Source organism: Hakea prostrata, chromosome 11, assembly GCF_041222555.1.
Source record: "Hakea prostrata isolate BN-2017 chromosome 11, UWA_Hpros_2, whole genome shotgun sequence".
Taxonomy (NCBI): Eukaryota; Viridiplantae; Streptophyta; class Magnoliopsida; order Proteales; family Proteaceae; genus Hakea; species Hakea prostrata.
The window spans coordinates 6,424,730-6,443,121 of NC_142610.1; the positions used below are offsets into that span (position 1 = coordinate 6,424,730).

At 36.3% G+C, this 18,392-nt stretch overlaps 1 protein-coding gene and 1 pseudogene across 1 annotated transcript in view; both read left to right on the forward strand.

The window, feature by feature from the left end:
* Positions 1 to 13,416, forward strand: part of LOC148999793 (putative terpene synthase 11) — a 29,864-nt gene extending 16,448 nt beyond the window's left edge. Inside the window, exons 2-9 of the mRNA XM_089139089.1 lie at positions 1,291 to 1,697; positions 5,337 to 5,456; positions 10,376 to 10,640; positions 11,557 to 11,932; positions 12,122 to 12,340; positions 12,426 to 12,564; positions 12,651 to 12,899; positions 12,994 to 13,416. Coding sequence (XP_088995215.1) covers positions 1,291 to 1,697; positions 5,337 to 5,456; positions 10,376 to 10,640; positions 11,557 to 11,932; positions 12,122 to 12,340; positions 12,426 to 12,564; positions 12,651 to 12,899; positions 12,994 to 13,284 — 2,066 coding nt within the window. The 3' untranslated portion in view covers positions 13,285 to 13,416. The remainder of the gene's footprint in view (positions 1 to 1,290; positions 1,698 to 5,336; positions 5,457 to 10,375; positions 10,641 to 11,556; positions 11,933 to 12,121; positions 12,341 to 12,425; positions 12,565 to 12,650; positions 12,900 to 12,993) is intronic.
* Positions 13,401 to 17,897, forward strand: LOC148999794 (putative terpene synthase 11; annotated as a pseudogene).
* The last annotated feature ends 495 nt before the right edge of the window (positions 17,898 to 18,392 follow it).

The following is an 18,392-nucleotide window of genomic DNA, read 5'->3' on the forward strand; positions in this document are numbered from 1 at the left end:
ACAAGGGGAGACAATACATAGAGAACTACAAGACCAGGGTCCATATCGGACTATATAAATAAAAAATATAACGTGGAACTGAATTCAGAATGGTGAGTGATTGCTTCTCATATGTGCAAAGATCCTTCTCACAATCAATTCAAGTTTCCATGTCTGTAAAGATCCATGTCATGATCCAAACTTCCATGAGTCTATGACTCCAATTTAGGTAACCGCTATTCTATATCGATCTAGGGTCGATAAGATGTCCCATATCATTACATGAGCTGCGCACTTTACATAGCTCAACATCCTTCAACCCTAGACCAAGTGTCTCAGATTCAATGGATGTTCAATGCCGTTAAATGGTTTGCGGGGGCCTTACACAGCCTTGACACCCATCTCATCTAAGACACCAATGCTTCATATCAAATGCATACAATAATGTGAATATGACCATGGCATGCATCAATATAATATATAGAAGCAAATATACCATTGACATTCTCATTTTAACATAAAATCATAAAAGCGATCAATGTATATATCAAACCACTATAAACTATGTGTTTCAAGATTAACGGAAGAGTTTTTTTACATAAAACCCTCTATTATTAGGGCGGAGCTAGTGACCACCCTCTATTATGTCCTATATTGCATGACACCCACTTGAAAAATTATAAGTTACCTAGAGTTATTTTTTTTCTGTTAAGTAATCGGCAAAATACATAAATGCCCTAACCCCATTTAACTCGTTTAATTTAATCCTGATGAACCAAAGAAGCACCAGAGAAAGACCCTCAAAACTGAAAATCAAAGGTATTACTTTTAGCAGCTTCAATGATAGAGAAGAAAATTAAACAACGAGTAACAACAACCAATGCCCAATGGTTTCTTTTCATCATCTCTTTCTCTTGATCATGTGGGTTTTTGTATCTCCTGCAACTTTGGGCCTCGGTTTTCTCTTCCAACTCTTCCACCACCAACCTAAAGCTCATGGGTGATGCCCTAGTAGATGACTCGCATGTCATCAAATTAACCAATTCTTCCACCCAGAATTCCACTGGACGTGAACATAACTTCCACCCAGTCTATCTGTTCCTCCTTCAACACCTCGTTCGTCTTCTCCATCCTTCTCAACCAGAAATCCTCTTCCAACACTGGCTATGACCTTGCCTTTGTTCTCTCCAATTCCACCTCAACCCATGGTCGATACTTTTACATCTTCTATGACACCAGTAATCCTCCCGTTTCTCCTTCTATAGCCATTGAATTCGATACTAGCTTAAACAAAAAAATTTTATGATCCAGACAACAATCACGTAGGCATCAACCCCAGTAGTGTCAAATCCAACGAGGCCCAAAGGCCTGGCTACTGGGATTCTGGCCATTTTGTCTCCATCAATATGCGAGACAGTCAAAACATTCGTGCTCGGATTGACTTCGTTGGACCCAGAAACGAAATCACCATCGCCATTGTTGCTACAGAGTTAGCTCGACCAACCCCAGCTTTATTCACTTTCTATGTTGTAACCATAGCTAACTACTTGCCACCCCAAATGTTTATTGAGTTCTCGGCATCTACAGAAACCTCTGCAGAGGCACATAGGATTTTAGCTTGGAGTTTCAGTGATGAAGGAACCACAAAAGACATAGTGACGTCCAAATTGCCAGTTTTCCAAACATCAAATTTGTCATTCTCTTTGTTTTCTGCTCAAGTAATACCCGGATTTCAATTACCTCTCTCCTTTGTTTAATTGGGACCCTATTTTTAATTACTCAAGGAATGGTAACTTGAGTACCAGCCTCATAGATTCTCTTACAAAGGAGCTCAGAGAAGCGACAAAGGGGTTCTCAAAGGAGGAACTACTAGGTGCAGGAGGGTTTGGGGAGGTATTCAAGGGGATTCTAGCAAACAACACAAAAATTGCAGTCAAGTATATCAACCATGACTCAGTGTAGGAGCTAAGGGAGTTCATGGCAGAGATCTCGAGTATGGGAACGCTTACATAAGAACCTGGTTGACATGAGGTTGGTGCAGAAAAAGGGCATTTGGGTAATTTGAATTTCAAAATGAGGCAATATTGTAAATTTTCTGCACAAAGGGCATTTGGATAATTTAAATTTCAAAATTTAAATGAGTTAAATGTGAATAAGGACATTTATATCATTTTACCCTTCATTTAATAGAAAATTTAAGTGTGGGCAACTTGAAAATTTTCAAGTAGATGTCATGTAATTTATGGGTATTATGGCATAATAGTAGGTGGTCACCAGTTTCACCGCATAATGGTGGGTGCCATGGAAAAAAACCCTCTTAAAATGATTATATAATTATAATCAAATCAATAATAACACGACTCAATATCCAATATTGTATGGTATTAATCAATCCGTAGCAAAAACTTAATCCAAGAAATAAATTCATACATACAGATGTGGTCACGATTATACACGAAAATTTATCCTTAAGACAAAGGGGCTTCATTTTTGACTTTGATTGCCTCTCTTCTTTCCTCTTCCTTCTACCCTTTGCTTTCCCTTATCTCTCTTAAACTGATTATTTACTTGCTTCAAAGTTTTCCTCTCTCTCTCTCTCTCTCTCTTATTTCAATTTCCCGCTCTTTCACGCATGGGCTCCTTTCCAAATATGCATGAAATTCATGTTAATAATGTATAACGATTGTACTTATAGATGAGCTCATGGTAATGCACGGAAATTTCTCCCTATGATAAGGGGCTGCACTCTTAACTACATCTTGATGCGTCACAGTTATATTTCTGGTTCCGACTAAGCCTCATCTCATTCTTAGGACGATGAGCCCTGCAAGAAAGGTTAGACGCTGGCCGGCTTGTGTGCTGGGCAGCCGCCTCCGATGGCTAAGTTAGACAGTGAATAGATTAAGATCTTGTGCTAGAGCAATACTAGACTATGTTCAGAATGTATTAGATGCTTATCGGAGGGGTGAGTCATTGCTTTTATACTGTATGTATTACCTTTTCTGGATTTGGTAAGTTCCTGAGATTGTGCTTCCCTGTCGTTGATCCCACACAATCATCATCTGTTGACCTTCCATCTTGAGTGTTGTTGCCAAATAAGTCCAGCATATGTAACACCTTGACTCTGCCGGTTGGTGACAGTCCTGACCGAGGATCACGATCAGCCCCAGACTGGGCTTAAGCCAGCCGGGTAGAAATCTCCCGGTATCACATCCCATTCTATATTTATCTTAATGCCCTCTCAATCTAAGTAGGCTTATCCCTCCTCTCTCATATCAATAATATTCTCCCCTTAGGATCCATTTATTCTCTCAATATTATCTTTCTTAATCTAAGATTCTTGGTTACATGACGATCTTCTTTCATTGGTTCATAGCATAGTCTCTAAGGTTGTTGTGAAGGATAGGGTCAACACAGTGTATATAGTATGCCTCCTTCACAAATCTATGGGGCATTGACCCCTCCTTTCTAATTAATGTGAGGGTTAACCATCTAGTTACTTAGGTTTGTTGGGAATTGGTATTGAGTCCTATTGCACCCTTTAATAGTCATTATTAATTGCAAAGTCAAGTGACATCCATTCGAACATATGCACACAACTCTTCACTCATCATTGGTCAAAACTTCCAACAAAAATTGGGCGTTGTGGAGACTAAACAAATGGTGTTCGATGAAATGACTAAGAACATTATGGTTTTGTGGTGTTTAGTGCTTTGTGTTTTTACCATTCTCCATTGCATGAAGACTGCATAGGAAGTGTTCAATGAAATGACTGAGAAGAAGATTGTTTCGCAGTGTTTGGTACATTGTGTTTTTATCATAGAAAGTTGTATTTGGAACTTCCTACTTGGTATAGAATGTTAAGTTTACTGTTTACAACAATGTTTGTAGGGTTGTTGTTGGTTTTGAACCTTCCCCTCTCTCTAATGAATTGACCCCCACTGACATGTAGGACATATTAGCGATATTCCATTACGTGGTGTTTGGTATACTATATCCAATCCATGTCATCCATTTGAATGAGTGTTCTTTAAAAAAAATAATAAAACAAAAAAAAAGGAAAAAGAAAGAAGAAAAAAAGAAGAAGGTGATATTCACTATTCATTTTTTTTTTGGTTAACCATTAAAGTCATAATTAATTGTAAAATAAAATGATGTTCATTAGCAAGTATAGACAGAAAAGTAAAGTGATAGTTTTTTTTTGGGTAATATAATTGAAGTGGTGTTCACTAACCAAATTTAAGTGATTAGAATTTCCCTTGAAGTGCCAGAAGAAGCCAATCACAACCCCCTTGCACAACACTAAAGCACGATTACTTTTTCTTGTCCCCTACATGATATTTGACTAGGGATTTCATTCATTTTCCAATATTTAAATATAAATTCGAATATTACAGTTCAATATCTGAGGTATTCTCTGTCTGTGTATATGTAGAGTAGAACTAAACTGAGAAAGCTTTACTCTATTCAAACCCTTAAACCTCCTACCTTCTACCCGTCATTAATTTGAGTATTTGATAGATTAAGAGGGTTAGAAAGAATCAAACATCTTGAATCCTTGATAGGTTCCAACCCAAAAGATATCCTTTGAACAACTTGAGAGATACGTTGGATTTTCTTAACATTTGATACCATACATCAATCATTTTTTCTTTATCTCAAATGAAGAGGTATACTAATTTCATTATCATTTATATAATATTGATCTTACATTCTTTTGTTTCGTGTTTTTGTTTTTTTCAATATTATGAATGTATTTTGATAAGATAAGAAATGATCTAATAAGGTTTGAGAGTTGCTTCCATAAGTGATAAGCTTTGAGAAATTTGTTTGAGGTGACACGACTACATTCAATGGAGACCTATAAATGCCCCTATACTTAAGGTGGCAGGGCTACATGGATTTGTATTTAAGGTTGCACGACTACATTCAACGGAGACCTATAAATGCCCCTGTATGGAGAAGTGATATAATTCAGATTGAAGGAACTAGAAGAGCTAGGGGTAGACCTAAGATAACCTTAAGAGAAGTAGTGAGAAAGGATATGCATAGCCTAGGCCTAATATCTAGCATGACCTCGAACATAACTGATTGGGAAGCAAATCCATGTAGCTGACCCCATTTAATTGGGACAAGGCTTATTGTTGTTGTTGTATTTTGATGTAATCGTTATTCTCTAAGTTGATTTCAGGGATAAGAATTACACTTGAGAATCATTGTAGAAGGAGAAAGATGGTGCCGTGGGAAGCTGTTTGTTTACTGGTTGTGTTGGGTGTTTTTGGCCAAACATTCACTTATTCAGGTGAGCCAAACATTCAGTTATTTGGGTGTTTTGCCAAACATTCACTTTATTTCAGGTTCAAGCACCAAAGATTCGTATTCGACCATCAAAAGCCCGACAAGGAGGAACCGACCCATACCCAACAAGCAGGACGGTGGGTAACCGAGACATGGAAGGGAAAGATGGGCCGTGGGAAGTTTGTTTGTTTACTGGTTGTGTTGGGTGTTTTTGGCCAAACATTCACTTATTTCAGGTTTAGAGCCAAACATTCAGTTATTTGGGTGTTTTTGCCAAACATTCACTTTTATTTCAGGTTCAGCACCAAACATTCAGTTATTTCAGACCATCAAAAGCTTCTTTCGGATACAGATGTTGATGTGGATGATTTCTTCTCTAATTTTTTTTTTGGTAACCGGATGATTTCTTTTCTCTATTGTATGATTTGTATCCACTGAAATAGAACACAATGGAGATCAAATTAGAGGTTGTCTATATCTTTGTGTTTTTGTGGGTTTTGAAAATGGGCCTCAAGGAAAGGAAAGGCCCAATTTAGTTATAACCTTAAACCAAATGTATTGGTTATTTATTTATTTTTGAATAATAGATCAGCTTTAATATATAAAAAGGGAAAAGAATTTTACAAGAAACATGAAACACTTAAATTCGCAACAATAGTTGGCCCCAATACATAAATGATCACTCACTAGTTCTTTATCAAGTGGTAAACTTAGTCTAAAAAATGATTCCCAACCCAATGTCCCTCTTTAGGAAAACTGACCTCACAGACTATATATGATAAAATCTGCAAAGACAGAAAACACAAAGATAGAGACAACCTCAAATTTGATCTCCATTGTGTTCTATTTCAGTGGATACAAATCATACAATAGAGAAAAGAAATAATCTGGTTACCAAAAAAAAAAAAAAAAATTTAGAGAAGAAATCATCCACATCAACATCTGTATCCGAAAGAAGCTTTTGATGGTCTGAAATAACTGAATGTTTGGCGCTGAACCTGAAATAAAAGTGAATGTTTTTTTGGATGAGGTTCATCCAAGCCAGCTTACGCGCACCACGATTACATCCTCAAGGAGATAATAAAAAAAAAAAAAAAAAAAAAAAAAAAAAAAAAAAAAAAAAAAAAAAAAAAACACAATACCTCCCCTAGGGAAATTGGGCATTTAACCGCTTTAGTAACCCATCATTGACAAAATCATTGGCGTGTCTTATTTTCATTCACACTTGCTTACATGAATGGTTGTGACACATTCAGATGGAATCTATTACATGTGACTCAAATCTGGTGAATTCTATATGAATGTTGTTAACTTTAGAATTTGTTGAATATTGGGCGTATGTTATTGAGAAATGAATGCACATAAGTGCAAGAATGGGAGATAAACTTTTTCCATAAGAAAAGAGACCTACCCTAGAATAGAATATTACAATAAATGAGAGAACTACCTAGAATAAAAAATTACAATAAGAGAAATACCTAAATAAAAGAAACATTAATAATTTGAAGTGCTACTAGCTAGGCAGCAAGCCTAGGCCTTCATCTAGGCTTCTAAGGGCAGGGTGGCAAGTTTGAAGGCCCTCATTAGGGGTTGGATCTGCTATCACCATCAGGAAATCATAAAGGGTGCGTTTGATAACGTTCTTAAGAAACGTTTTTGGCGTTCTTCTGTTCTTTGGGAACGGAAGAACGGGTTAGAGGCGTTTGATAAAACGGTTCATTCTCCTCGTTCTTTAAGAGAACCGGTCGAAAAGTGTTCTAAATAACGCTTTTTGCAGATCATAAAAAGATGTTTTTACCAAAGAACGAACGGTAAAAGGCAAAGAAGCAAACAAGATCAAACACCAACACAACCCAAAAAAAAAACACCAACACCAAAGTGAAAAAGGGATCAAAGCACAAGCGCGGCCGAACAAAAACGGCAAGAACAGCCAACGAAACGTTACCAAAGGCATACAAAACAACTCAGCATACTGCCAACCATTACTACGATTATATACTTAGATCTTCGAATCATTGGTAAACCTACCAAATTAATTGAAACTAGTATATAACTTATTTTGACAACTCCCAACACATAAGAATGCATTGAATAATCGCAAACAATGATAACATTTACCTTGGTAGTGAAGTAGATCTCAATATTTTATATTAAGTTTAAAAATTTGTTTTTGTATTTTTTTTTATATTTTAATTGATTTGCTTGTGTGTGAGTTATGGATGGTAATCAGGCATCTATGATTTTAGGAGGCCCTTCATGATCTTGATCATTGTTTACCTTTTTTGTGGTGATCTTTATATGAGTTTATTGCAATTGGGAGCTCTCTCTTTTCAAGGAATGTTTCACTTACCCCTCTGTTTAATCTGTGGCGGCCAAAGTCCAAAGAATGTATGTAATGCTTTGTATTTCTGTTTTCATGCAAAGGAGTGTTGGAGACTATCATCCCTCCGATTAATACATTTGATTTCTTAGGGACAAATTTATATGATTGGATGGAATTTATCAAAATAAAGTTCAACGATTGTGACAATTTAACACGTATAACGTATTAGTCCAAAGAATGTACTTTACCTTTTGGTTCCTTGGAGGGACTAGAAGAATTGCTTCATCTTCTAATTGGAGGTGGTGCAGAAGAATCCTTGGTAGCAAGGTGCATCAATTACCTTAAAGGCAGCATCAAAGTGCGACTCAATCTCATCCATTGGTGGTCCGTTCGATTACAACATTAAGCTCTAGCTCAGTTAAGGATCTTCAATTTCCGATTGTTCCATTTTTTGTATTTGTAAGAATTTGTAATACTATTGACCAACACAATAGTACTTGCCAAAATAGATGAACTTAGTTGTACGTACTTGAGAAATCAATCTAAAGCAAGGAACAAAATTCATTGGTGAAATAAAAGGAAGGCTTTTTATTTTCTTTTGGGAGGGGAGGGAGGAGGGTGAGGGAGTATAGCATAGTGTTCTGAATTTTCTGCGATTTTCTTGGTCGTGGTTCAATTTGCATTAATTACTTAAACTAAGATCCTTTTGAAGGACTTTTGGGTATTGATATTCCAAACCCTAAGAAAATTTGGACTTTTCGAAGCTTTTCTATCATTATAAATAGCAATTGATGAGTTCATTTTTGAAGGAAATGAGCATTTCGATTACAAGATAGGCCAGTTTGCCTAAATTCTTTGTAAACTACGTTATATGAGCCTTGAATTATTAAAACCATTGCCTTGCTTTGACATAGTTGGTGGTGTCTAAGGGGAGGATTTTGTATTAAATCAACTACAAACTTAAATTGGTCCAGATTTGAAGCATTGGCTCAATCCAGTTTTTTATTTTAAACTACAAGAAATTCTCTTTATTTTTAGCTAAATAAATTCACATGTTTGTGGTGTATTCCCCACTCTTTCCTTTTTTTTAAGCAAGCAAGTCATTATAAGTTATGCATAAGTAGACTAAACTGACTCCCAAATTTATAGAATTTGTCGCCGAATGGGTGCGGACCCAAGACCTCCCCATGGGAGTCTGGGCTTTTAACCGCTTTATTAACCCACCATTGACTACCCATTGAATTTTAGTCAAAGGCTTAAGCGAGAGGTAAAACATGCAAATTTATATATTTTTGACATAAATCGTAGAGAAATCAACATGAACGAGACCAAAATTATTGTTAAATACATCCCACTAGCCATTAGGGGAGGGTATTTGGGTGAATTTGAGTATATTCAACAAGTTGTAATGAATGAGAAATTATGTTATAATTAAAACATGAATTGAAAATGAATTGTATCATGTTACATTCCTAGCTAGTCCATCATCCTACCATTCTATTTTTGGTAAAATCATCCTACCTGATTTATTATTTATTTTTAAACATTTATTGACTTCTAGTCCCGTGCTCAAACCGAAAATTTATCCAATATATCCATTTCCTTGTAGATGTATGACATGTGTCCCAACATTACACATATGGTTGGAATACATTTATAAATCACATCAAAGAGTTGTGCTTGAATTAAAAAAAAAAAATGATATGATTTGTACGTGGTGGAATTCAACCTTTTGAAATGATGTTGGAATGCATGTCACACATCTACAAGGAACCCATACAGCTTGCAGCTTTGTCAGAAATGGACTGGATATTGGTCTTGTCAAAAACCATATAGATTACAGCCTGGTCAATGGTCCCTTTGTTTTTTCATGTTAAATTCGGCAGCCTCTTAGTCTTGGTTTTGCATTGAGTATGAAATGATGTTAGGAACAGTGTGATCAGGTGAGACTCGTTTATATAATTCCAATTGATTTCTCAAACATCCATCCATTTATGACATGGAAATGAACTATTCATTTCCTTGTAGGTGTGTGAAATGTGTCCTAACATCACATCAAAATGTTGATGCTGATTTACAAATCACATTATTTTTTTTTAAAATTTAGTCACGACTCTTTGATGTGATTTATAAATAAGTTCCAATTATTTGGTGTGATGTTGAGACACATGTCATACGTCTACAAGTCCATTTCCTTGACCGAAATGAACTAGATAAATTTCTTCAAATAGAATGCTTATCCCGATCTTTCCAGGCTTGTTGCGATGTAGCATGAATGGGAGACAGTCGTTACTGGTCCATTTAGAATGACGCAACACTTAATGATTGCTCTTTGATTATGTCTCTTTTCCATCTACCAGCAATTCTAGGAAGACTACAAACAGCATTCCATTAATGCAAGCACAGCCATAAATTTATTTATATATTGCAAGGCTCATCGAGGCATTAGCAAATCCCTACTGGTAGAGCACAGGCTGGAAATATCTCTCTAATGGCTGCTTTCATGCCAAGTTTTTCTTCTCCCTCACCTTTATTCTCTCTTTTTGTGCCTTCTAGTTCTTCCCTGAAGGTCTCTCCATGGAAAATAAACTACTCGGCATCTACTACTTCATCTTCTCTGCAGTCACGAGCGAGACAATCTCTCATACACAAAGTTGAGGAATCCCTTAGCAACACTGTATGACTCTGCTGCTGCTACTACTACGTTACTTTCTCTCGTTTTATCAATGTGGGTTTGCTTGCTCATGTTCCATGTTTTCTGGGTTGTTGTTGTAGGGGTTTGCTGGTAGTGATGGAGGTAAAAGGATCGAAGAACTGGTCGAACAGGTGCGGAATGGCATGTTTACAAACTCTGGTGATCCTATGAGGAACTTGGAGCTGGTTGACACCCTTCAGAGGCTAGGCATTGAATATCATTTTGATAAGGAGGTTAATGCAGTGTTAGACCTGACATCTACAAGGAATAGCGACGAAGATGACCTCTTTGTCACTGCTCTTCGCTTTAGATTACTCAGAGATAATGGCTATCGTGTATCTCCAGGTAAAAACCCAAGTATCCATTTATGTTTATTCATGTGTTCACCTTGAATTGGATGTTGTACGTGGTGGTGCTTGGGGTTCCTAACATTGGATGGAAGGTACGTGCATGGGCTCCATTAAATCTCAGCAGCATAAGAAAATGGGTTACTAAGATCGGAAAAATTGGTTTATTTCACTTAAGTTGGTATCTACATGTGTTTTTTTTGTTTGGCTGAGATTTAATGAAATTTGCGTGGCGTCTATCCAACACAGGACACTATAGGCACCACCACGTCAGACACACCAACCCAGAAAAACACCCTCGAATCATCTGGTTTGGGTTCTCTAACCATGTGAGGTGCCACCCACACAATAAGGAGCAACTTTAAGTAGAATCTCTATGGCTTTGTCAGACCTATTGGATTTGATTGACCTTGAAAAGTCCAGATTACTTCTCTCAAATTGTGCTTTCTTGACGGTTTTTGATCACATAAATATGGGTGGGCTCACTAGATTAATATTATACTTTAATTAAAATGGTTTATTTAGTGAACCCCACCTCTATTTCTATGATCAAAATCTGACGGAGGTAGAGAGGTGATCCAGACTCAATACTGAGCTAGCTTTATGGACCATGACAAATTTAAGCCCAACTTTGGCACTTCAAGATTAGAACCTCAGCCCTGTCCACACCAGGACATATATGATATATCTAGATGTTTGTTGGAATATTTATCTCTAGCTTATTGGGTTTTGCAAAACTGGGCAAAAACCATCACCAGGTGTCATGTATGGATTTGATGGTAGCAAGAGCTTTGTGTATTGGGTTTACCCTCCGGACGTGACTTAAAAGTAGCTTATCAAAATTTTATACATAAGATTTTCTTTAGTCTCTTATTGCTCATTTATTTTTATTCTTTTATGCTAATAATAAGTAGAAGGTGTGTTTCACAACTTCATCAACAAGGAAGGAAAATTCAAGGAGGCACTTGGCAATGATACAATGGGGATTTTAAGTTTATATGAAGCTTCGTATTTAGGTGCAAGAGGGGAGGAAATATTATCAGAGGCTATGGAGTTCTCGAAAAATAAATTGAGAACATCAATGCCATATTTGAACTTTTCTCTTGCTCGAGAAGTTGAATCAGCCTTGAAGCTCCCGAGGCACTTAAGGATGAAAAGGTTAGAAGCTAGAAGTTATATTGATGAATATGCCTTAAAACCCAAAGGAAGCAAAACTCTTCTAGAGCTTGCAAAGTTGGATTTTAACAACATTCAATTGCTACACCAAATGGAGATTGCAGAAGTAATCAGGTTAGTAATTTGTAAACATCATATATGGTAAAAAGCTTTTTCCATTGGAAAATTTGAAATCGACTATTTCACTGATAGACTAAACCTGATTGATTGATCAAACATTTAAATTGGTCAAAAAGCTCTAAAAAGGGAGATTTAAAGTTCATTACAAATGAATGTTCGTACAATGCTTCACACTCTTAATAGGTGGTGGAAAGAGCTAGGGCTTGTTGAGAAACTAAGCTTTATGCGGAACCGACCATTGGAGAGTTTCCTTTGGGTTGTAGGAATATTTCCATACCCAAAGCACTCGAAATGTCGAATTGAGCTAACCAAAACAGTTGCTATCTTGTTCGTAATTGATGACATCTTCGACTCTTACGGTACAATGGAAGAACTTGTTCTCTTCAACCAAGCGGTTCAAAGGTTTGAAATTTTATCTTAGCTAATTTCTTTACTGTTTTATTTCAAACATGTATCTTGGCTTAACCGAAAACACAAAAACTATTAGATGGGATCTTGAAGCAATTGAGCAACTTCCTGAATACATGAAGATATGTTATATGGCATTGTTTAATACTACCAACGAGATTGGATATAGGGTCCTTAAAGAACATGGATGGAGCATTATCCCTCATTTGAAGCGAACTGTAATGTTCTTAATCTGACACCTTAATGTTAATTGAAAACAATTAGGCTTTTCCAACAAATTGACATAGTTTAGATTTTGATACAGTGGATAGATATGTTTGAAGGATTTCTAACTGAAGCCAGATGGTTTGACAAGAAATATGTGCCAACACAAGAGGAGCATTTGATGAATGGAGTTACCACAGTAGGAACATATATGGCCTTGGTGCATGCCTTTTTTCTTATGGGAGAAGGAGTTACAAAGGAAACCCTAAGGATGATGGAACCTTATCCCAAGATATTTTCCCATTCAGGAATGATCCTTCGGCTTTGGGATGATTTAGGGACATGGAGGGTAAGTCATGATTGTGGGTATTATATTAAATAAGAAAACATACTTAGACAAAATCAAGGTTTTTAAAGTTATACTTGCTTATGAACATTTTCAGGAGGAGCAACAAAGGGGGGATGTGGCGTCGAGCATAGAGTGTGCCATGAGAGAACACAGTAATATCTCATCAGTAGATGAAGCATGTGACTACATACAGCAACTCATTCACAACTTATGGATTGAACTCAATGGGCACCTCGCAGATCCAGAAGGAATGCCTTTATCAATCATCAAAGCATCATTGAACCTCTCAAGGACTGCCCAAGTTATTTATCAGAAAGGATATGACAGTGAAGCTTCAAGCGTCGAAGATCAGATACAGTTATTGCTGTATCGACCCATTCGCTGAAGAAGCATTCTTCCTTTTTTGCTGATTTGTTGGCTTATGGATTGATAGCTTGGAATATATGTTTTCATTCCTTCGTGGAATATATGTGTGTGAATATATGAACAGTAGCTATGAACATGGTCAAGAGACCTTACCGGGATGGGATGGAATTTGCATCATCTATGCTCATGGAAAAGAAAATTTCCAATTCAAATGGTTGGATGCTCGACACGTATAACGTATTAGTCTAAAAAAAATTCCCTTGTTTAGGATAGGAGAGAAAAGATCTGGATTCCAATATTTTTAGAATATAAGATAGATATAAAAGAAAACTAAACCTAATCTTCAACTAAACCCATAAAAATTGAAAGTGGCTCAATTTACTCACATCTGGTGGTAAAAACTTTATTAATATCCAACTTAAGAAGTAGAAAAGCTAAATGTTTCTTCTCTTAAAGGCTGACAAGTTCATGGTGCCTAATCTATCTGTGTGCATTAAGTTTCGACACTCTACAAAAGGAGATAATATATAGTGAACTTTAAGAGGAGGGTCCCTATCAGACTTCAGAAGGCAAAACTATAATGTGGAACAGAATTCCAAAATAGTGAGTGATTACTTCTCATATGTGTAGAGATCCTTATCATAATCAATCTAAGTTTCCATGTCTGCAAAGATCCATATCACGATGTAAATTTCCAACGTCCAGGACTTCACTTTAGGCCAGCCACTATCCCACCAACCTAGGGTCAATAAGATGTCTTATACCATTACATGAGCTGCACATTTTACACAGCTCAACATCCATCTGCTCTAAACCAATTGTCTCAGATTCAATGGATCTTCCATGCCATTACATGGTCTACGCGCCTTACACAACCGTAACATGATTAACATCCATGTCATCTAAGACAACAATGCCTTGTATCGTATGTATACAACAATATGAACATGACCATGGCGTGCATCAATAAAATACATAGAAGCAATATACCAACAACATTCTCATCCACGTCATCTAAGACATCATTTTTTTGTGTGGCTAATAATAAGTAGAAGGTGAGTTTTACAACTTCATCAACAAGGAAGGAAAATTCAAGGAGGCACTAGGCAATGATACAATGGGGATTTTAAGTTTATATGAAGCTTCCTACTTGAGTGCAAAAGGAGAGGAAACATTATCAGAGGCCATGGAGTTCTCCGAAAATAAATTGAGAAGATCAATGCCATATTTGAAGTTTCCTCTTACTCTAGAAGTTGAATCAGCCTCAAAGCTCCCAAGGCACTTAAGGATGAAAAGGTTGGAAGCTAGAAGTTATACTGATGAATATGCCCTAGCTAAAACCCAAAGGAAAACTTCTAGAGCTTGCAAAGTTGGATTTTAACAACATTCAATTGTTACACCAAATGGAGATTGCAGAAGTAATCAGATTAGTAATTGATCGACATCATATATGGGAAAAGGCTTATTCCATTGGAAAATTCAAAATCGACTATTTCACTGATAAACTAAACCCGATTGATTGATCAAACATTTAGTTTGTAAAAGCCCTAAAAAAGGGACTTCTAATTTAAAGTTCATTACGATTGAATAGTTGTACAATGCTTCATCCTCTTAATAGGTGGTGAAACTAGCTAGGGCTTGGTGAGAAGCTAAGCTTTGTGCATATCGACCATTGGAGTGTTTCCTATGGGCTGTAGGAATATTTACAGATCCAAAGCACTCGAAATGCCCATTTGAGATAACCAAAACAATTGCTATCTTGTTAGGCTCTTTTTGGTATCAATTATCATTCTCAATTATGAGAATTTTTCATTATTTCAAATTGTTTGGCATCTATTCTCAGCTTTATTTTTATTTAAAATAATAGAAAAACCTCCAAAACCCATAATAGACTTTTTGTCTATTATGGATTATGGTGAGGATTTCATTCTCTTCATTTATGTTCAAGTTTACTTAAAGTTTTATAGTTAAGATGAGGGTTAAATAGTCAGTACACATTCTTTTATAAAAATCATACTTTTCCCTCTTTTCTCACTTGCTTACTATCATTTCTTAACAATTTTTTATTTTGACACCAAACTTATTTTTCATTTCATAATTTATTTTCAACAAAATTCACCAAACCATTTTTTATTCTTGACCAATAATGAATTCTTGTACTTATTATTATTTTTAAATAGGCATAATAGAGAATGAAAATTGATACCAGAAAGAGCCTTAGTCGTTGATGAGATCCTCAACTCTTATGGTTCAGTGGAAGAAATTTTTTTATTTATTTTTGGTGGTTAACATCAAATTAGAAATAGAAGTGTTAGTGCTGAAAGCACTTACAAGTACTAGATATTATACTATTACAGTCACCCGTTTGATTCGCTGCTATGTTTGCATATTTTTCAAAATACATCAGGAGCACTGGGTTTGGGAATTTATCATACTTCACATGTTTTGTTATCATAGAAAATTCCATCAACATAGGTAATTCCACAAGAGGCCATTTTGCTTTTGAAGGCCATGGTAATAGATCTACTAAACCTTGATTGTTAGTCCAAATTTCTTCTATCCTTCTTCCACTTCTTGCTGCTTTGTCCATCCCTAGTTGTAGACCACAAAGCATTGCCTCCAAATACCCTTAGTTTTTCCTTTTCCAAAATTGATGGACTGTAGATGTCCATCTCTGCATATCCCAATGCTCCATCTTGTCGCTCCTAGCTACTGGTTAGATACCCCTGTACAAAGTAAAATATTTTTTGTTAAATTGTAGTATATTTCTACACCAATTTTCTTCTAGTTCATGATAATTTACACAATTTACGTGATTGGGTATTGGTAAGTTTTCATCCTCCCTTTGTAATTTTAAAGCCGTAATCCAATGATTAATGCTTCCTAACACCCGCAAGAGGTTGGATGTTTTTTGGTTAAACACCCTTTCATTTCTTTCTTTCCAGATGAAATAACATGTTATTATGAAGACAGACATGAACCACCGAAAATTAGCCTTGTTTAATTTTGAGATCATCTCGTGACACCATCTCAGAAGATATGTATCTGCTCAATTTTCAGTACGTAGCCCCAAAGGTCCAGCCACATGAACTCTTTTTCTCCAGTCACAAGAGATTAAGATGTGCCAAATTGTTTCTTCCTCCTTTCGGCATATTGCACATTCCGGCTGCATTTGTGACCATTGAGCAAGTTTTGTGCAGACCGGCAATCCTGCTTTTAAGACAGGCCAAAAGAAAACTTTAAATTTTGGATGTATTGGTAACTTCCACATATGGTTCTACCAATTCGTGAATTGGTATTCTTGGTTTGTGACCGTTGTTTAATAATTTCCCAGAAAGCCATTTTGACCGAGAAATCTCCATTTGAAGAAATTAATGCGGACCAAGAATCTTCTTGATCTAAAAGAGGGATTGGGGAATTTATCCCCGTGATAGGATTTGAGATTAACTCCTGTTCGACTTCGTAACTCTTCTACCACTATTACCTGCCGATGCCATCTTGTGAATTCTTGGTCTGTTGTTATCTTGTATGCTTGTAGGTGATCCCATGGATCGAACCAAAAGGATGTTCTCCACCCATTCCGACTTTTCTCATCATCATTCTCCTCAATTGAGGAATGATATTCGTAATGTTATTCCATATCCATGATCCCTTCTTTGTAAACACTTTTCAACAATGCGGTTCAAAGGTTCAAAATTTTATCTTAGCTAACTTCTTTCTTGTTTTATTCCAAACATGTATCTTGGCGTAAGCTGAAAAGCAAAAAACTACTAGATGGGATCTTGAATCAATTGAGCAACTTCTTGAATACATGAAGATATGTTTATATGGCCTTGTTTAATACTACCAACGAGACTGGATATAGAGTCCTTTAAACATGGATGGAGCATCATCCCTCCTTTAAAGCGAACCTGTAATGTTCTTAACCTCAAACTCTGTTGTTAATTGAAAACAAATAGGTTTTTCCAACAAATTGACACAATTTTGATTATGACGCACTAGTTAGATATGTTTGAACGATTTCTAATTGAACCTTGAAGGTTTAACAAGAAATATGTGCCAACACATAGGAGCATTTGATAAATGGAGTTACCACAACGGGAACATATATGGCCTTAGTTCATGCCTTTTTCTTATGGGAGAAGGAGTTACAAAGGAAACCCTAAGGATGATGGAACCTTATCCCAAGATATTCCCCCATTTTGGAATGATCCTTCGGCTTTGGGATGATTTAGGGACAGGGAGGGTAAGTCATATGATTATGTGTATATTGAATAAGAAAACATACTTAGAGACAAAATCAAGCTTTTTAAAGTTATACTTGCTTATGAACATTTTCCGGAGGAGCAACAAAGGGGAGATGTGGCATCAAACATAGAATGTGCCATTAGAGAACACATTAATATTTCATTGGTACATGAAGGATGTGACTACATACGGCAACTCATTCACAACTTATGTATTGAACCCAATGGGCACCTAGTAAATCCAGGAGGATTGCCTGTATCAATCATCAAAATATCATTGAACCTCTCAAGGATTGCCCAAGTATTTTATCAGAAAGGATATGACAATGAAGCTTCAAGCGTTGGAGATCAGATACAGTTATTTCTATATCGACCCATTCATTGAAGAAGCTTCTTTCTTTTTCTTTGATTTGTTAGCTTATGCATTAACAACTTAGAACATAGTCTTCATTCCTTGACACTATATGTTAAACAATTAGTGCGAAGATGGGTTCAAGACCATATACCTTAGTGATCTTGATTGCAATGGATTTGAACACAAGAGGTGCCTCTTTGCGTCCCCATTTCCTTGATCTGCCTTCTTGTATTCCTGCAGGTTATTTCTACACTTCCAAATCGGTGAACCAAAGTGATTGAGGTTCATGATTAACTTCTTTTTAGAGAGAAGTCACAGAGAGAGCAAGGGAGAGTATACAAATTGTTTCCAGTTGTCTATTTCGTATTCCATCCGTCTATTTATAATATTCTTTACCTCAACCCTAATTCCTTAATTGGAATTTCACTTAGACTCAACTAAGTGAGGGAAAATAATATTAGAGTCCTACTTAGACTCAACAAAATAGAGGAGTAGTTATGTAGGAATATGTAACCGCTTTGCAGC